Below are 21,437 nucleotides of genomic sequence, written 5' to 3' on the forward strand. Positions count from 1 at the left end.
TAAGTAAAAACAGTGTACCCTCTATGCAAGCACAAACTCAGGACTAGTTTCCTACTCCCCTTCTCTAACCAGATTACCAGCCCTATTAAAAACGTGAGGGCTGCTGTATCACTTCCCCATATAGAGGTGGTAGGTTTTCCATCTCTCTTCAGAGTCAAAAGTCACTAGGTTCCCATTTCAGGGGTCAACAGTCCACTCCCTGTTCTGCTCATTCCCACCAACATATGGCATCTGTGTCCTGAGGCAAGGTAGAGCCCTCTAGGCCTGCTCCTCAATGGGAAGACCAGTGTTGCTGGGCAACCAGTTTAACATTCCAGGTCTTGGTCCAGCTATACTACTTAAACTGGGAGATCCTAACTACTTCAAGGAGTTCCTTCTAGTAGCCAGTTAGTTTATGACAATGTTTGTTGCCTCTGGATAGGGAAACTGGAGATATTTTCAATCCACAATAGGCAGGTCAATTTATAGAAAAGCACAATTACATAAGTACTACAGTTCTAGCTGTTTTCTTCTGTTCTAGCCTTAGGTGCCCTAAAGAGGATTTTTTAAAATTTGGGAAAAAATCTTAAATGTTCCATTATGATGTATTTGCCTTGATGATGTGCTAACTCAAAATATGATTACTAATTTAATATGATGTTTTCAGGATCATGCATTTTATACTCAATCGCCCTTTTCATTGCCCTCAGCCAACAACTATTCCAAACTTTTACCAAATACCAGAGAAAACTCAAAATAGTTTTAGGAAACAAAGTCTATTACTTGTAGGCCTATAAAAGAGTGACAATATATCTTCTAAACTAGAATAATTTTGAAAATAAAATGGAGTGTTCTTTATAATAACCTGGGACACGTTTAAATTAAACTGTCCTGGTATGCCCAGATGGCAATCTTGTCTATGGTGAAAAAGCCAAGACAGTGGGTCTTTGATTAGCAAATGAAGCCAAACCACTTACATATGAGATTTGATATAGTTGATCCTCATCATTCCCTGATTCCACACTTGTTAATTCTTTGACCAGCTAAAATTTACTTGTAACCCCCAAATCAATACTTGTAGCATTTGTCAGTAATTTGCAGACATGTGTAGAGTGGTGAAAAATTTGAGTCACCCAATGTGCAAGTTCCCAGCTAATAATACTTGTTTCAGCTCTCGTACTATAAACAAGTGTCTTTTGGGAGGTCTTCTTAGTGCCACATTTCCCCCCATTTTGTACTTTTTTTGGTGATTTCACTGTTCAAAATGACCCCCAAGCATAGTCCTGAAGTACCATCTAGTGTTCATAAGTACAATAAGGCCACAATGTACATTACAAAGAAACTTCATGTGTTAGATGAGCTTTGTTCAGGCATGAATTATAGTGTTGTTGGCCCTGAGTTCAATGTTAATCAACAATATAGATTAAGTAAGGTGTCTTTAAACAGAAACATACATAAGACAAAATTATGTATTAATCCGTTGATGAAAATGTAAGCAGGACAAAACAAATGAAACAATAAAATAATGAATTAGACTTGATCAAAATTAAAAAATTTCTGATATCAAAAGACATTGGTGGGGCGCCTGGATGGCTCAGATGGTTAAACATCTGCCTTCGGCTCAGGTCATGATCCCAGGGTCCTGGGATAGAGCCCCACATCGGGCTCCTGGCTCAGCGGGGAGCCTGCTTCTCCTTCTCCCTCTGCCTCTCTCCCTGCTCATGCTCTCTCTCTCTGTATCTCTGTGTCTCAAATGAATAAATAAAATCTTTAAAAAAAATACATTGGTAAGAAAATGAAAAGATAAGCCACAGACTAGGACAAAATATTTGTAAAATATATATGATAAAGGACTGGTTTCCAAACCGTGTAAAGAACTCTCAAAACTCAATAGTAAGAAAAACAACGAACCAATGAAACGGATTAAAGATGAGAACAGACTGCTCACCAAAGAAGAACCACCACTGGTCCCCACTAAAAAAATAAATGAATCCTCATTTGCATTGAGCTCTCTATCAATCTCATCTTCACTGTTCAAATTCCCGAAAGATTAGCCAATATCCTCTTTATTTTTTATTCTAACTCACTTCAATCCCCTTTCTACCTCCATTTCTTTTCTGAAACTGTTCTAAGGGAAGACTACTGTCAAATCCAATACTTTCTTTTAGTTCTTATCATATTTAATCTCTGACCATTTGATGTTGGCCACACACTCCTTGTATCTCTCCTTGTCCTTTGGTAAGATTTTCTGGTTCTCGTCACCTATTTCCTTCCCTTATCATTCTGGATGTGCTCTCTCAGTTTTCTTATTCTAATCTTAGTTTTAATACCATTGACATGCTGAAATCTTCCAAATTTAGATCTCCAGCTCAAACTTCTCTCCCAAGTTTATCTGTATCTACAATGGCCCACCAGACAGTTCTCTCTGAACATATTGTAAGCTCCTCCAAATCAACATAACCAGAATCAAACTCATCACTTCCCCACGACTCCTCCATTTGCATGCTCAGTTAACGTTGTTATCTACTGGGTCAACAAAAATCACCACCAGAGTCACTCTTCATGCTCCTGAATTCTTACCCCCCCATACACACATGTGTTTTCCTACATAACTCCAGGGGTTTCCATTCCCTTACTCGTCAAAATGGCCTGTCCAATCTTCCTCCACATAGCTCTCAGTTCCATTTTTCCTCTCAGTTCTGGCTGCCTCGGCTTTGCTTTGGACCCGCATTAGCTTTTGCTTTTTTTAAAGATTTTTTATTTATTTATTTGACAGAGAGAGACACAGCGAGAGAGGGAACACAAGCAGGGGGAGTGGGAGAGGGAGAAGCAGGCTTCCTGCGGAGCGGAGAGCCCGACGCGGGGGCTCGATCCCAGGACCCTGGGATCATGACCTGAGCCGAAGGCAGATGCTTAACGACTGAGCCACCCAGGCGCCCCTAGCTTTTGCTTTTCAATAGCCTCCTAACTGGGCTCTTCATCTTCATTCAATTCTCCACACAATAATTAGAATTATCTTCTAAAAATCCAATCTGATTATGTTATTTCTCTGCTTACCAATCTTGGCTATCTCTGACTGACTTCAAGACAAAGGTTAAACTACTTAGCAGGAATACAAGGCCCAGTAATTAATTACATTCTGCCACTGACCTTAGTTTTCCAGCTCATATCCTACTCCCTTCAACCTGAAGAAACAACTAGCCAGTCCCAAAACATCTCTATTACTTGCACATTCTGTTCCTGTATGTGAAATGTTTCCCACACCCTCTCCTTTACAGCTTGGAAAATTGTTACTAATCATTGAAACCCAGGTGACAGTCCTTTCTTCTGTGTGGTCTTCAAAGACACTCTTATTCTTATATTCCAGTAGTTCTCTACCCTGACTCTTCATTATAATCACTTAGGATTAAAAAAATCGATGCCCAGCCTTCACCCACAAAAATTTTAATTTTCATTGTCTAGAATAAATCTGAGCATAGAAATGTTTCAGATGTTTCCCCAGAGTATTCTAATGTGCTGGATACCAAAGATATAAACATTTAAAAGGCAGGATGGAGTTTCTGGTTTTAAGAATTTCATTGATGGAACAGGAGGGGATTATGCTAAGTGAAATAAGTCAAGCAGAGAAAGACAATTATCATATGGTTTCACTCATATGTGAAACATAAGGAATAGCACAGAGGACATTAGGGGAAGGAAGGGAAAATTGAAGGGGGGGAAATCAGAGGGGGATATGAACCATGAGAGACTGTGGATTCTGGGAAACAATCTGAGGGTTACAGAAGCGAGGGGGGTGAGGGGATGGGGTAACCAGGTGATGGGTATTAAGGAAGGCACATGTTGTAATGAGCACTGGGTGTTATATGCAAATAATGAATCATGGAACACTATATCAAACACTCATGATGTACTGTATGGTGACTAACATAACATAATAAAAAATTTTTTTAAAAAAGAATTTCATTGAAACAAGTAACTTAACTGTCATTTACAGTAAAAAGAAATAGAGTAAAAAGAGATTCACATAGAAGCAATAAAGGATGTGGGAGGAAAGAGTAGGCCGGGAAAAGCCTTTGGTGACGCCGACTATAAACACACCAAATATTTGGTAATTTTTTATTTGCTTGTAGAATCCTGTTAAAGCATGGGTGATAGTTAAACAATACAACAAAAGAGCTGTTCAGTAATTAATCATCATTATATCTTTAATGCCCAGAACAATACCTGACATATATTAGATACTCAAAACGCTTGGTAAATAAATAAATGGTCAACAGTAGCATTTAAACTGCCTTAAGAAACTGGTTCCTAATAAATATCTATGTCAATTGCAAATTAAAACTAAGCATTATATTTTTGTATATTTTGGTGTTATATTTTGACAGATAGAGCCTACGTATGTGCTCTACTTCTTGGATGAGACAGATCATTTTAAATTAAAATGAGAAAAAAAGTACTGACAAAGCAGTTCACTTTCAGTAATCTGGGTTTTCCCAAATACTGACATGTGAGCCAGTCATTTCAAATTGGACAGTTTTTGAGTTCCTCTTCAAGAATCTGAAATGTAGGTCAGGGCTTTGCTGACATTTCCATTTGCCTCGTTGCTGAAAATCTGAAGTGATTATTGGCAAGCAGGCAGTGGGGAAGGAGGACATGACACAGGCCACAAGATAGCAACCTGGCTCTGAAGTGGAATTATGTGCTTCCAGCAAGTTGAAAGGTAAAGAGACAATGATCACCCAAATACTTAAAAACAGCTATATTTTATTTTGGAAATATATGGGCCAGGTTGTTTTTTCTTATAGGTTCTTGTGATATTTCATATAGTGGTTACTGATGAAAGCTGAATCTAAAATACTGTCTGATAGCACATCACTTTAAATAATAATTATTGCATATATTCTATTGGATGAGTAGTTAACTTCTAACCAGGAACATTTTAGGCTTTTTTTTATTATTATTATTTATAAAAAGAAGGCCTAATATTGCTAACAAATTATGAAAGGGATTCCTATATTCATGGGGGTCATGGGGACCCTAGTTTTTAAAAATGTTATCACATATGGGGTGCCTGGGTGGCTCAGTCTGTTGAGCACCTGACTCTTGATTTCGGCTCAGGTTGTGATCTCAGGGTCCTGGGATCGAGCCCCATGTCGGGCTCCGCGCTCTGCATGGAGTCTGCTTCTCCCTCTCCCTCTGCTCCTCCCCCTGCTCGTGCTCTCTCTCTCTCAAATAAATAAATAAAATCTTTAAGAAAAAAATGCTATCAGATATTTTATGCTGTAAGACGAGTCATGATTTTGTTTTGCTGTTTTATATGAAAAGCTCAGGTTTTATTAAACAGATAAAAATAACTAGATAATGTTGGTCATTGAGTAACTGATTACTCAATAATGTCGGTAACCAATTAAATAATGCAACTTTAACTGTAAACTTATGGCAATACTGTTTGGAATTTATATAATGTGTTTCTTTTGAACTGTCTACCGATGAAAAGGCTTTTTTATAAATTTAACTGGTGAGAGCACCTATGACTTTGTCTCACTTCATCTTTCGTCATTTTGAATGCTTTCTGGAAGTTCTGCAATTTTTGGCTTTTCCCAAGTTTAACTCATCGAAGACTGATACTTCTGGAGCTTCTTAGGGACAGAAATCTGGCCAGGAGAATTTATCATCAGGAGTTAGAGCAGAGGTTTCTGATGAGAGAGACAAGATTAAAAGAAAGTGTATTTTATCAAGGGTCAAAATGTCCTACTAAGGTAATTCATAGTGATTTGAAGGGTATAAAAGGCCATTCTTTCACTTTATTTCTCCATCTGTATTATACCTCTTCACACACCACTGACTTTTCTTTGCCCTGTTTCCTCTTCCCTTCTGTTCTCCCCTTCTTTTTTTCCTTCCCTCCTTCCTTAGTTTCTTCATATTGAAATGGTCTCATTAAAGGCAATAATAACTGTTAGGAAAAAATGGAATGTCTTTTATTATTGTTATTTTATTAAAATATTATAATTTAAACAATTTTCATATTTTTTCTTTCCTAGAGGGCAACAAAGAGCTTTTTCTTGCTTTCAGGAATGAATCAGGTCACAATTCAATGGGATGTGGTAATTGCTCTTTACATATTCTTCAATTGGTGTCATGGAGGTATAGTATTTTTAGTACCTATTGTTATCTTTTATTCAAAAAAATGTTGAGTGTTTATTATTTTCAAGGCATTATTCTAAGATCGCTGAAGAATCAAAAATTATTAGATTGGGAAAAACTATATGCACATAAAAATTATATGCATGAATGAAATAAAAGAATCCAACCTCCCTCTTAATGGCAGGATTCCTTTCTCAAGCATCCCTAAGGAACAAACCTCTAACTCATATATGAACATTTCCATGAAGAAGCTAATTATTCTGAGTTGGCATGTTCTATCTTTGAACTGTTATAACTGTTACATGATAATCCATCAAACATTTGAATTTAATTCAACTCCACAAACCATTTGTTGACAGTTACTATGTATCAGGCACTGTGCTAAGCCTTTTATTCTTCACAACTTTGTGCAATGGTATTGTGCTATTATTCTTCCCATCTTATAATTCACACAAACATCTGGCATTATTACAGATATAGGCATAAGCAGCTTTGAGGAATCCAGGAGGGGGATCATCAGAAATTCAGGCAGGATAACTTTGGCATTTGAGAGTTTCAACTGGGTTTTGTGTCCTGGGCAGGTGGCAGAAATTCATTTATTGGGAGACAAGCAACACCAAGGTAGGCTTCTAGACCTTGAAGAAAGCTTTGCAAATCATGCAAGTTACTCAGAATAATGACAAAAGGAAACTGTCTTCTGCAGGTTGAAACACGATTATATTGGAGATGTAGAGGTAGCCCTATCATCAGAACTAGAATCCCTCCAGCAGGTATCAGACACTCCCAGAGTCAGACCACAGCAATCCAAGAAGATTTAGAAGAAACAGGTCACTAGCTAACTTTTTCCAGCTTCTTGAAATATGCAAATAAGTAGGACTTGTGTTTATACATTCAAGTAACTAATATAGAGTGTAGAGAAATGAGTCAATCCCCTCTGATATGGCATTAGAGACCCTCAAGCTGTTCCTTAGAAATTATTTTATAGGGACACCTGGGTGGCTCAGCTGGTTAAGCATCTGCCTTCAGCTCAGGTCATAATCCCGGAGTCCTGGGATTGAGCCCTGCATCGGGCTCCCCGCTCAGGAGGGAGTCTGCTTCTCCCTCTGCCCTTCATCCTGCTTGTGTGCTCTCTCTCTCTCTCTCTCAAATAAATAAAAAAAAAACTTTAAAAAAGAGAAAAGAAATTATTTTATGTATTGTTCAATCTATGAATAATTTTAATATCATCCAGACTACATTTTTTTCAAGTTCACCCTTTTCAATATCTCTGCTGAAATTTAAAAAAAAATTTTTTAAAAGTTTAACATTCCTCTGATCAATCTACTAACCCTATTAAAAAAAAGAAATTAACATATTTGTATAACTTATTCTTACACAATCTGTGTTGATTCCCACTGACTACTGATTTTTTTTTAGGTACTGAGAAATCATTGACTTACTAATTTTTTCCTGAATGTAGTAAAGCTCAGTGGTCCAAAGTTTCTGGGGTTCTTCTTTATTCTATTTTTGAAAACCAGGACACCATTTGTCCAAATCTGAAGTCTTCTGACATTTTTCATATTTTCTATTTTTTTCAAACACTACTCATAATAATTCCATGATAGTATTCACATATTTTTTTAAAGTCCTGGGGATTCAGTTTGTCTAAAATTGAATTGTTGACCTTATTTAAAGCAGTCAGATGCTTTCATAAAACTTCCTTTTCATGTCTTTGGCTTCAATATCCTCTTAATAATGATGGAATTATTTTATCAGTACTTCAGTATTTAAATACTTATAATTTATACATAATGTTCATTATGTAAATGGAAATATTCAATTACATTTGTATTATACAACAAGTTAATTCTTTAAGTATTGAAGTCTAAAGATAGGACCTTTTAAAATCAAATACTTACCTTTATCACTATTTTGATAAGATTTTAAGATATTTTAATGCAAGTATTTCCAGAAAAAGACAATAATAAATTTTCCTTAATGTGAATTTAATTTAACTGATACTGCATTGCACTGTCATTTGAGCTTATGAAAATGACTTTGAATTATTATTCTGGGTTATAAAAGTAATTACATTCACTATATAATTTTTAAAACACAGAAAAATGAAATTAAAAATGAAAAAATTAGTCTAACACACAGAGATTATCAATGTTAATATCTTAGTGTATTTCTTTTCATTCATTCTTCTATTTCTGATATTGAGCCTATATTAAATATGTTGTTCTGCAATTTGCTTTTTAACAAAATATATTCTGAACATTTTCCCATATTATTCAATTAATGATGAATTTTAAGTGGTTATCAAGCAATAGATTTTTGTCATTAGTAAGAGTATGATTTTATTCATTAAACTCATAATTTTCTTTTTTTTAAGTTCTATTTATTTGAGAGAGGGAGAGAGCACAGGCAGGGGGAGCAGCAGAGGGAGAGGGAGAAGCAGGCTCCCCACTGAGCAGGAGCCTCGTTGGGGAATCTATCCCAGGACCCTGAGATCATGACCTGAGCTGAAGGCAGACACTTAACCAATTGAACCACCCAGGCTCCCCTAAACTCCTAATTTTCTGATAAAGTAGCCATTATCTACAGAACAATGAAAGATTGATTGAGTAGCTTGAGAATGGGGTTTGGATTCTGCAGTGCCAAGTGTTATTTCTAATCTTACCTTTGAAAAATGGCATAGCCTCATAATGCCTCAGCTCTCTACTTTAAAATAGGAGAGCTAATTATATTTGCTCTTTAGACAGAGTGGCTTAAAGGCTCATTCTAGTTTTGTATCATGTTGCTGAGCATCAACAGAAGCATGGTAAAAAGCACATTATAATAAACTAATCAGTTAATAGATACAGTTAACCCTAAAACTTTTTTCCAATGAAAATCATTTAGTTAATAGAAAAGAATAAATTTAAATGCAACAGTATATTCTTTTGAATCTCTTGTTTTAATGTTTTACATGGAATTTTTAAAATTTTATCTGTTTCCAGGAATTACAAATATAAACTGCTCTGGCCACATCTGGGTAGAACCAGCCACAATTTTTAAGATGGGTATGAATATCTCTATATACTGTCAAGCAGCAATTAAGAACTGCCAACCAAGGAAACTTTATTTTTATAAAAATGGCATTAAAGAAAGATTTCAAATCACAAGAATTAATAAAACGACAGCTCGGCTTTGGTATAACAACTTTCTGGAGCCACATGCCTCTATGTACTGCACTGCTGAATGTCCTGGATATTTTCAAGAGACACTGATATGTGGAAAAGACATTTCTTCTGGATGTAAGTGTTGGGGTGCATTCAAAATTCAAATCAAAGCTCATCTAGCAAACTAGCCTAAAATCTTGTCGGGGTGCCTGGGTGGCTCAGTTGGTTGGTTGGGTGTCTGCCTTTGGCTCAGGTCATTATCCCAGGGTCCTGGGATTGAGCCCCTCATCAGGCTCCCTGATCAGCTGGGCTCCCTGCTCAGCGGGGAGGTTAGGTTCCCTGCTCAGCAGGGGGCCTGCTTCTTCCTCTTTCTTTGCCTGCCGCTCCGCCTGCTTGTGCACACTCTCTCTCTGTCAAATAAATAAATAAATAAATAAAATCTTAAAAAATAATAAAAAAATAAAATCTTGTCTAAAATTAGAGACAAATTAATATAGTTTACTTCTTTCATTAGTTTAATATAGGAATAGCAAACCCAAATGCTTCCAGGGGCTAGGTTGGTAAAATACGAGTCAAGGAGGCTAATGGGATCTATGCAGAGAGGAAAGCACATAAATGGTCTACTGGGGACAGCCACTGCCCAACTCCATCATTTATGAGGATCTTGTATTCCTAAATCTTTTGAGTCTTTGAAAGAAGACAAAAATATAAACTTTCAATATCAACTCTACTAACTTTTAAATGTTGCTGATGCATTCAAAAAACAAAATTTTAACACTAGCCTGTCCAAGCAGCATACATGATTTTAAGTGTTGTACTTTTCATCGGCTCTACACTTATATTTTTTGTTTATTTGCTTTCCAAACTAACGTCATCTGCCTTGAAGCAGATCCCATCAAGAAATTTTGAGGCTAACTAAGATTTAGGGAGAAAAAAATAGTTGCAAAACTAGCTTTGTGTTCCTGCTATACTTCTTATGAGCTATGTGACCTTGGGACGGTTAATCTGTCTGAGCCTTGATTCCATGTCTGTAAAATGAGGCCAATTATTCCAGCTGTAGTAAGCACCAAATTTTAATAAACTATTTGAAAGCATATTATACACTTTAAAGTACAACACCAGTGTGTTAAATGCACTTAAAATTGCATGCTTTTGATAAAACATGAAGAGATTCTGATATAATTCCCTGCTCCTAGTCCCACTGCCTCAAATGTGAATCATTTTTTGTAACTGTGATTATTGAAAAAAAAATTAGGGGGCGCCTGGGTGGTTCAGTCGGTTAAGCGGCTGCCTTCGGCTCAGGTCATGATCTCAGGGTCCTGGGATAGAGCCCTTGCATCAGACTCCCTGCTCAGCGGGGAATCTGCTTCTCCCTCTCCTTCTGCCCCTCCCCCTGCTCCAGTATGTACATGCACACAGGCTTTCTCTCTCTTTCTCAAATAAATAAATAAAATCTTTAAAAAAAAAGAAAAAAATCACGTTCATCTTAAAAATAATTGCTAAATTCAATTTGTATTTATAGTATTCTGAAGATGTGTAAGTTATCATAGTAATATGAGCTCACTTGTATAGTTATATACTTAATTCTTGGTTCTAGTATTATGAGAAATAGATCAATAAATTCAGCACTGTTTTAACCCAGAGATTCATTCCCTAGAGCATCTGGACCCAACTTCAGTGAAGAACGATAGAGGGCTTTGGGGTCTTTGTCATGTTCCCTTCATCCATACTTTTGACAATCAAACATGAGTTCTTATTCTTCCTCATCTCCAGACCTTAACTAGCAAGAGCAAGACCACCTGGTGGTCACCACTTGCCCCTAGAGTGAAGACCTGAGAAGCAAGAGGCTTCCTTGTTCTAAATAAGGCCACTGTTGTACTTAATTCTGGGAACCTGATCTTGCATGATTTTCAAAAGAAAGAAGAGGTATGGGAGGTGGTAGAGGTGAACTGAGGAAGGACCGCAGTAACTTCTGGGGTCAAAGAATAAAGTTGGCCAACTCATGACTTACACTTATAATAGCATACTAAACTTGCCCTAAATTATGGGAATTGAAGGCATAGGCGGACATCTTATCTGATGTATGAGGACTCCTTAGCTTGTCCACATCCTCAGGAAACATAAACACTTAATGCTTAAATATTTTACTATTTATCCTTTGGTGGGTGGAGGTGGGGTGTTGAGAGAAGATACAATTTCTTTGGAGGGCAAAGCAATTTTCACAGTTATGGGCAAAGGTTAGCTTTTAATTTGAGCCAGAGGAAGAAAGGAGGCAAAAGAAGTATGGCCTCCTTCCTTAAGTTGCAATTTGAGTCACAAATTACCCCCAACAGCTTCTTCTAGTGTTGCCCCCAAACACAACCACCAGGCCATGTTTAGGGTCAGGGAACAGCCTTTGCTCCCCTTCTGGGACGACATCATAGAAGAATTTAGATTCTCTGCTGCTGGCTGCTTAGAAAGAACATCACTCTTTCCATTTATTTACTTTGTGAGTTGTAACTTCTTACATAGGGCTCTGGTTATGAGTGTGACACTGTAACTGCCAGGTAAGAATTTACTCTAACTCTTGGACCCAAGAGCCCCTATGTTCTTGGGCTCTGCATTCTTAGCAAACAAAACTTCCTGTTTAAGTAAGTCAAAAAAAGGTTTTTGAGGGTTTTTGTGGTACTCTAGAAATCACATTGCTTTCACTGGGTTACTTTGATCACAGGATATTTGTCCTGTGAGCTTTACTATGCTAACTTATCATCACTGTTTTGAATAAAATGATTCTGTGTATTTTTTTTTAGACTGGAAACAAAGCATAAAAGAGAGAGAAAATAAATGAGTCAGTGCTTTCCCTGAAAAGAAATCCAAATATATTTAAAAGCTTCTGTACTTTAATATGTAATCTGTGAAATATAAACTATTACTATCACAATTTCCATTTTTAGTCATCATTTTAAACACTTCCGAGAATCTCATCTGTGATTAAATGCACACATATTATGGGAATTTTGTTTTATCAGTTTCACACCAATCATGGGATAAAATATTATAAGATGTCTTTATTCATTTAAAAATACCAAATTAAAGTAAACCATACATGGAACAATCTGTTTCCACTTAATCATTTATTTAAAAGTTTAAATATCTTTGACTTAAATTTTGACCATCTTTGATTTCTACTTATTGTGAGGAAAGCATACTTTTTATCCAATAAAAGTCCCTGAATATTTGTCTTTAACATTGCTATCTAGTATCATTCCTGGCACAATTAGGCTGGCCTGTGCTCTTCTTGGGAAAAGAATTGCAGTGATCTTTGCCAGAAGCACTGTGCCTCTGTTCATTTTAAATTCTCCTCATTATCATTTTATTAATCAAGCCAATCAAATTATGAGAAAAACTTTACTGAGTGGTTGCCATGCACCAAAAATGTCTTAAATGCTAGAAATTCAAAGAAGAGGGATTCTACCTTCAAGAAACTCTCAGTAGAAAATGATCCTTGGCTAGACTGAATTAACAAGAAATCTGGCCTGTGATTAGTAAGTGCTCCAATAATAGGGGAGGGGTGGGATTGGTAGAAAAAAACAAACACATAAGCCTCATCCTTGTATATTTCAGAGTATTCTCTGATACCTGGCTGGATAGCGGGTTTTTCTCCTTGACGTTGGATAAACTGGCAATGAGATTAACAACAACCCGGTCTTACTCTCATAACTAATCATACTCCCATCTTTATATATTTCACATTAACAAATATTGCACTTATTCGCATGTGAGTATATAATCTATTTGATCTTTTGCAAAGTTAATTAACCACGAGTCATTTATAACCCTGAGCATTCACTTTATATAGAATGCTGTGGAATAACATAGCCCAAAAGATTGACCATTGTCTTTTATGATGGCCAAATCAATTGTACTCTGTCTAAAACCAGAAGGGAAAAATAACTTCAGCACAAATCACTGTAATCAGTGAGGGACCACAACTCAGTCAATATTCAAAATGACTTAAATTTATGTTTCCAGACCTACCTCCTTTAAGACTCAAATAAAACTTAAGTATTTCTTTTCAATTATTTGGAGTCCAGTTTCTCCCCATTGTAACACAATGCTACAACTCATCAAAATGTTTTAAAGTACTTTAGTATGTTCTTACTGCTTGAAATTGTTTTTTAATTATAAAATCAAATTGCATACAACATAAAAGTTTTTAAAAATTTAGACCAGCAGAAAGGAAATACCCGTTATCTCTATAATCCCATAATCTCACTACTAACAACCCCGCTTTAATAATTTGAAATATGTCTTTCAAGTTTTAGTTTCTCTCTCTCTCTTCCCTTTCTCCCTCTCTCTCCTCCTTCCCAACCCCTCTCTCTCTCTGTCTCTCTCTCAAATGAGATCACTATATTACACTATTTTGCAACCTGCATTTTTCACTTTATCATATGGCCAGAACTTCCTTAATTAAACATATTTCTAGTGCTTTCCAGAGGGTAGATACTTAAATTATCATCTACAACTTTTTTGGGGGATGTATTTTAAGAGTGTATTATAGTTTACTTACATATGCTGCAGAAGTCAAGCTCAATGGTGATTGCACAGATATCTTGGAATTCGTTGTTTAGAAAGTCATTAATGACCTTAGCAACAGGGTTTTGATGGAATTGTAGGTCTGAATCTTGATTGTCTGGGGTTCAAGAGCAAATGGGAGATGAAGTAAAAGACCAGTATAATATAGGACCCTTAGTTTAGCTGTTAAGAAAAGGAAATATAGTGGTAGATGAGGATAGAGGATTTGAGGAGTGATTTTTTTTGTGGGGGGGATGGGAGAAACTTGATCATATTAGTATCCCCAGAGGCGTGGAGAATACAGTAAAGTATTACAAAGGAGAGTAGCGATGCCTGATGGCAAAGTAGGTAGTAAGGTGAGGTGAACGGGATGGAATGAGGGAGGTGCTGAGTGCTGATTGGGCTGGTTTCCTAAATAAAATGGAAAGTTTATCAACTAACTACTTGATAAAGAACTTTATGTTTCTAGGGTGGCTTCTAAGTGATACATTTTGTTGCAGATCCACCAGATGTTCCTGACAAGGTAACCTGTGTCATTTATGAATACTCAGGCAACATGACTTGTACCTGGAATTCCGGGAAGCCCACCTACATAGGCACAAAGTATGTGGTGTATGTGAAGAGGTAGGTTCCTACAACAGTTTAACATGAGCAGTTCTATTCCAGTCCAGCCAGTGTTCTGCCTCCAGCAGGGATCCAAAAAAATGAACCATAAACAGTAAATGTACACACTGATTTCCCCCAATTCCCTACTTATCATCAGTGAAGCTACCCAAACCCTTTTAGGGCCACTCATATTTTCACTCTCTGGGACAATGCGTTCTATAAACTTTCTGTCCTTTGATTCATTGGTATGTAACTGGGGGCAGAAACCTAATGGGAATATAGCACAGAATAGTTTTAAAAGGACCTTTGCTTTCATCTCAGCTCTCTCCTCTTTCTAGGGTTTAGGCAACTTAGTCAACCTCTCCAAATTGCCTTTCTTTTATCTTGAAAATGGGCATAAGAATAGAACCTAAGGCACAGATTTATTCTAATTATTTCAGTGGAATTTGGTTTTTAAAGCATGTAGCACAGCGCCATGTCCACCATTAGCACAAAATTCATGGAATCCATTAGTTATTAATAATGATCTCGAAATCTTAAATTTGGTGTCTGTACAGACTGACCATCTCTTCTGGTTTGTCTGAGACTAAAGGAAGTTCCCAGGACACAGGACTTTCAGTTTTAAAAGTGAAAGTAATAACTGAGTGAAAATGATAATTTTCTACTTGGAGTCCAGAAGGGCTTTGAGGAAATACTCTTTTGTCACATTCTTACAATAACCAGACTTCAGGAGCCAAGATGACCACACAGCCAAAATCTCTTAAGTTTTATGCTTACAGAAAAATCGTTGGTCATCAAAGTTGTACTACTTTGTACTAAATTAAATTGGGAAAACATGTATACTTGTTCAGAAACAGCAAAATCGGAAGAGGTTGATATGAAAAAATCCCTTTCCCTCCAATGTACATAGCTGAATTCTTTCTTTGTTACATTTAAACTATTCTCACATATATTAGTCTGTTTTGGAATCCTCTTTTAGTGTTAAAGTTGGAAATAAAACCGTCAATTAAAAAAAAAAAGGTTAAGTTGGTCACCCATCCATGTTTCTCATTTTGTTTAGTTTATTTTTTTTTTTAAGAATGCTTTCAATGGTGTATTTGAAGTATACTTTTTTCTGTTTGTAACTCTCAAAAAATTTCCCAAACTACTTATTTTTTAAAAAGCATGTATGGGACCCTTACTATTTGCCAAGTATTCAGCCAAAAGCTTTATATGTGTTACTTCATTTAATCCCTTACACAATCTTGTGAGGTATATATGATTATTTTTCTGATTTTTGTAGACAAAGTGACTGAGGCTCGATGGGGTTAGGCGATACGTCCAGGGCCACATAGCTACAGAGAGGGTGAGGTGGGATTTGAAATTGGGCTGGCCTGACTGCCTTCTTCCCAATTTAGTTATTTTTTGCTGATGTGGCATGGGAACCAGATCACAGAGCATGTTTGAAAGATGATAACCAGGTCTCATCACAGTAGAAGAGAATAATCTTCCAATCGTGCTCTCTCTCTCCACCTGTGGCATACTCAGAATAATTTTGATTGAAATATAAAAGGTAACACTTCTCCATTCAAGAAATTCTGTGTAAAAACAGGGCAGATTTTTTTTTTAAAGATTTTATTTATTTATTTGAGAGAGAGAATGAGATAGAGAGAGAGCATGAGAGGGGGAAGGGTCAGAAGGAGAAGCAGACTCCCTGCTGAGCAGGGAGCCCGATGCGGGACTTGATCCTGGGACTCCAGGATCATGACCTGAGCCGAAGGCAGTCGCTTAACCAACCGAGCCACCCAGGCGCCCGGGGGCAGATTTTACGAATACATTGCTAAGCCTGCAGTCACCAGCTATATGCCATGGGCAAGACGCTCACACCTTTCATTCTAAGCAGGGGTCACACAGAGGCAAGGTCGGGTATCAAAGAGATGATGGAAACATGGAGATTAGGCATAGGTTATGTTGTCATGTGCACTACAGCTTCAGTCCTCAACTCCACCTTGTGAAATAACTATCATTACTGTCCCCATTTTACAGTGCTCATATTACCTCTCCCAAGTGACTTAGCTAAGATGGTAAGGAAGCCAGGGTTCTAACACAGGTCAGAGACTTAACCTTTACCCTCTGTTTCTAGGGCAAAGTAGTCCTTTTGAGATGAAAAGAGGACAAGAAAACTTAAGAGTCTCCTTATAAAGTCAACTTTAGTTTTGAAAATGAAAGCAGTATGGAAGCAACTCCCACAATGGAAGCTCACAGAAAAGCTAGATAGTGCCAGATTGACAGAGAAAGCATGGTACCTTGAGGATTTTACTATCTCCTGGAACTTTTACTACCTCATGGGCCCACTGATCCTTACTGGTTGGTTTTTTTCTTTCTTTTTAATATAACAGCTTTATAGAGTATAATTCACATACCAAACGATTCGCCTTATTTGAAGTATAGCATTCAATGATTTTAGTATATTCACAGAGTTGTGCAACCAACACCACAATTTTAGAACATTTTCTTATGCCAAAAGTAAATTGTATCCATTAGGAATAACTCCATTTGCCTCAACTTTCCCATCCTGCGGCATCCTCTGGGCATTTGCCTGCTCTGGACACTTCTTATAAAAGGAGTTATATAATACGTGGTCTCTTGTGACTGTCTCTTTCACTTAGCACAAGGATTTCAAGTTTCATCCTTAGTCTAGCATATATAAGTACTTCATTCCTTTTTATGGCCAAATAATGTATGAATATATCACATTTACTTTATCCATTCATTAGCTGATGGACATTCAGGTTGTTTCTACTTTTTGGTTATTATGAGTAATGCTTCTGAGATATTCATGTACAAGATTTTCGGTAGACACAGGTTTTCATTTCTCTTGGGCATATACTTAGGAATAGAATTGCTGGGTCATACGTAATTCTGTTTAACCTTTTGAGGAACTACCATACTGTTTTCTAAAACAACTGCACTATTTTACATTCCTACCAGAAGTATATGAAGATTCCAACTTCTCCACGTTCTTGCCAACACTTATTATTATCTTATTGGTTATTGCCAATCTAGTGGGTATGAGTTAATTCTTTCAGGTGCCACTTACTTGCTGTCTCAAGTTCCTGACAATAAAATTGCATTATAAATTTGGAACAGGCATACCACAATTTGAGAAGATATATTTGTTAAACAAAAACTTGCCAACCACCACCTAATTTCCTATTTAGTATCATAAAAAAAAATGTTCTCCAAGTATTTTGCCTATTTATTATAGATTTTTCTTAAAATCCATTAATGCATTCAGTTACATATGTTTAAATTATTTACACGTGGCTTTTTTGAGAAATACATCTAGCTTATAAAGTGAGAAATACCTGTAGTAGTTATGAGTGTTGAGATTGTTCTCAGTACTCAAAAAGTCACCTTGAAAGTATTAAGAATACATTTATAAAAGAGCATGCTTCCAGAACTATCCATTGGAAAGAATGGGGGGGGGGGGGCTGTGTTGAGTTTTACTTTTGATTTCCAGTTCTGAAATTTATCCATTAGGTGTTTTTTATCATGCAAATATCAGAAAACCTAAGTGCAGTGACTTAAACAGATGGGGCTTTACTTGTATCAAGCCATAGTGGTAGGAATTACAGAGCTGGCATGATTACTCACTGATATCCCAAAGGCTTTTTCCACCTTTCTCCTCTATAAGCTTTAGTGTGTTGGCCTTAATCCTCAGAAGCTGCACCTCTAGGCTTCTCATCCAAGTCCCAGGCAGGAAAAGTGGTGAAGGAAAAAGAACGTCCCCCCTCGGACTTCCACTGGCATCTCATTGGCCAGAACTGGGTTACATGTCTACTCTATCTGGATGGGAACCTAGGAGAAGGGCATTGTTGATAGAATCTAGCACTGTCATCTAACAGTATCTGGCATAATTTCTACCTGTGTGATGTTGGAAAAGTTATTTAGCTTTGCCAAGCCGTAGCTTCCTATGAAATGAGGATAATACCATACTGGGTGTTCCAAAGCTTATACGACATAAGCTATAAAAAATGACTTGCAAATAGGAAATGTTTAAAAACAACAACAAAAAGGCAGAGTATTATGGTGACACTCAAGGCTGACATCCTAGGCTTGTTTGATTTTGATTTGTTCTTACATCAAAACCTGACTGATTTGGGTGAGGACATTAACATAAGGCCATTAAAAAATGATCATTTACAGGATATTATAAACAATAATTTTACTACATTATTTTCAAGTAACAGTAACTTTAAGCAGATGACTATCTAGAAAGAGATGTTAAATGTGCTCTAAAAGCAAGACTTTCCTGGAGAAAAATAAACTAAAAAAATGCAAATAAGACTAATTTTTTAGCAGTTGTGCATATGTCAATAGTAAACTCATTCATTCAGACTAGAAATGTAAACTCAATATGGGCAAGAATTTTTATTTTGTTCACTGCTGTATCACTTGAGCCTAGAATGAGGCCTGGTGCATTGTAACTGCTCAATTAATATTTATTGAGTGATTACTCTGATAAGTAGAAATAGACATTTCCCACATTCTCCCTTCACAGTCTAGTAAAATAATAATAATACAAAGTCTTACCCATTAGAAAAACTTTTTCACTGTATTTTCTAAAATCCAACAGTAAATTATAGTCAAACTCAGACAAACCTAACTCAAATTCTGAATTAAGTCCAGAGTAATGGAATTTTATCATATTTTAAAAAGGACCTAAAAGTTGTGAAGGATTAGCATAAAAGCGAATGTTCTCCTGTAGCAAATTCAAAGAATGAGCTCATAGAGGCACAAATTGGAAAAGGGAATAAACATCTGTTCATCTTAAAATTAATTAAAAACACACAATGAGTTGAAAAAAGTAGAGAAAAGAAAGTTAATTTTTCTAACTATCAAAAAGGTCTTTCCCCCCCAGGAAAAAGTTTGTGGTTGAGGTAGTTTAAAAAGGTTATTCTGGATCCTTGGCTCTTAGGGTATTTTCCACTTTGGCAGATAGGTATAGAGATCAGCATTTGCAAGGTTTCACTTCCAACCCATGTGGTTCTGTTTTCCAGTAAAATCACATATACAGGAGAGGTATTTTACCTCAGTCCACCCATTTGTTCCACTCGTGACAGAAAGGTGGCATTCCCTCTATTGCAGCCTACAGATCATCAGGGCTTCCCTTCTGGTGTTGGGTTGAAGTTGTAAAACAGAGGAATTTATCTGTGTTGCTTCAAGAGCTTTCTTTCCCCCTAGTATCTTGTGGTGACCCCACCAGCAGAGCTGCATGGCCATTCACATACCTTCCTCTACCCTCTGTATTTTGCTATATATATATATGTGTATATATATATATACTTATACAATAAGTGGTGATAGGAGAAACCAAAGAAGAAACTCTGCTAATAAACATCTACTGACTATTGTCTATTACCTCAACAGCTTCATGTAAATATGTTCTTTCTTAGAAATTCTTGCAATGTCTGTTGTGTGTCTTCTACTCAATAAATACTTGCTGGATAAAAATGAATGCATGATGGCCCTTCATTCTATTCCATTCAAGCCAATTTAGCAAATATTTATTTAACATTTTGTGCGTTCTTGTTACTATGTTAAACTCTAGAGATTTTTTTGTGGATAGGCACCATCTCTGTGCATGACAAGGTCATAAAGTTATTAGAATAACACCAATGATGGGATTTTCAGGCACTGTGAAAGGCCAGTAGGGCAATTATTTTTAGATGAGATATCATTTTAGACCCCCTAAGGTCAATTGCCTATTCTGTCAATTCATATGACCTGTTTGTTTTTGCCATTTCTTCTTCTCCTCTATATGCATATTCCTAATAATCAGAAAGAGTTCTTTGGCATGATTCCAAATATTTTTAAGGCTGTGATGTTATATTTCAATAATTCTTCTAGGACTTAAGCAGTTCATATTTTTAAATCCATGTCCTCACTGATTCTGCACCTATACTAGGAAAGCTAATTCTGGCTGGGGACAAACATAGACTTACTAACTGATGCGACTTTATATCCATAACCATTAATCTCACTGGGGCCCAGATAGCCACCCAGTATCCTGCCACCTATCACTGGCCAAGTCATTCCTCCACTAAGCCAATAATTATTTCATTACTTGTTCTCTCATTTCTGGTCTCCTGCGGGCTTTTCTCCCTCCTCATTCTCTATTGATGACCTGCTTTCTAATTTCACTGAGAAAACAGAAGCAATAAGACCATAAGCCTCCCCCATCTACTGATGCATTGATATCTGTACCCATATACTTGGTCTTCCTTTCTGCTACTGTGGATGAACTACAGTTGCCCTGAGGCCAACTCTCTACTTTGTGTGCTAGATCTTACCCCTCCTGTCTCCTGGAGAAAATTGCTCCAACAATGCTCCTCTCTTTTCTGCATGATCACCTCTTCTATCTTTACTGGATCATTCCCACCAACTTTCAAACAACCTGCAGCATCTGCCCTCTTGAAAAATGCAAAATCCCTTGGTCCTTCCTCTCTCCACTATCCTATTTCTCTGCTCCTCTTTATGGCAAAACTCAAGAGTTGTCTGTGCTTTTTGTCTCTACTTCCTCTCTCATCTTTTCTTGAATCTAGTTTAGTCAATTTTTTGCTGTACACTGAGACAGGTCTCATCAGTGTCACTGACGACTTCCCCATTAGCAAATTCAGTGGTTTCTCTCAGTCCTTATCTTCCTATCAGGAGCATTTAATTAAGCTTTTCACTTCCTTCTTTTGGCTTGGAGGACACCACTCCTCCAACTTTCCTGGATGCTTTTTTCTCAGACTCTTTAGCTGATGCCTCTTCATTTCTAGTAAAGTAATAGGTCCCATAGCTTTATTCCTAGGATCTCCTTTTATTTCTATCTATACTCATTACCTAAAAGACATAATGCAAATTTATAGTGTAAAACTTCCTAATTTATCTACCTTGAGTCTAGACATCTCCCCTGCCCACAGCTACCATATATCTAACATCTTATTCAGCACTCTCTTAGACATCCAAAAGATATCTCAAAGC

At 36.8% G+C, this 21,437-nt stretch overlaps 1 protein-coding gene across 1 annotated transcript in view; it reads left to right on the top strand.

Moving 5' to 3' along the window:
* Positions 1 to 4,557: 4,557 nt before the first annotated feature.
* Positions 4,558 to 21,437, top strand: part of IL23R (interleukin 23 receptor) — a 54,361-nt gene continuing 37,481 nt past the window's right edge. Inside the window, exons 1-4 of the mRNA XM_006735428.3 lie at positions 4,558 to 4,699; positions 6,021 to 6,123; positions 9,105 to 9,401; positions 14,321 to 14,444. Of these exons, the coding sequence (XP_006735491.1) occupies positions 6,054 to 6,123; positions 9,105 to 9,401; positions 14,321 to 14,444 (491 nt within the window). The 5' untranslated portion in view covers positions 4,558 to 4,699; positions 6,021 to 6,053. The remainder of the gene's footprint in view (positions 4,700 to 6,020; positions 6,124 to 9,104; positions 9,402 to 14,320; positions 14,445 to 21,437) is intronic.

The sequence above is a fragment of the Leptonychotes weddellii genome, chromosome 4, assembly GCF_054177405.1.
Source record: "Leptonychotes weddellii isolate Sample4059 chromosome 4, ASM5417740v2, whole genome shotgun sequence".
NCBI classification, from domain to species: Eukaryota; Metazoa; Chordata; class Mammalia; order Carnivora; family Phocidae; genus Leptonychotes; species Leptonychotes weddellii.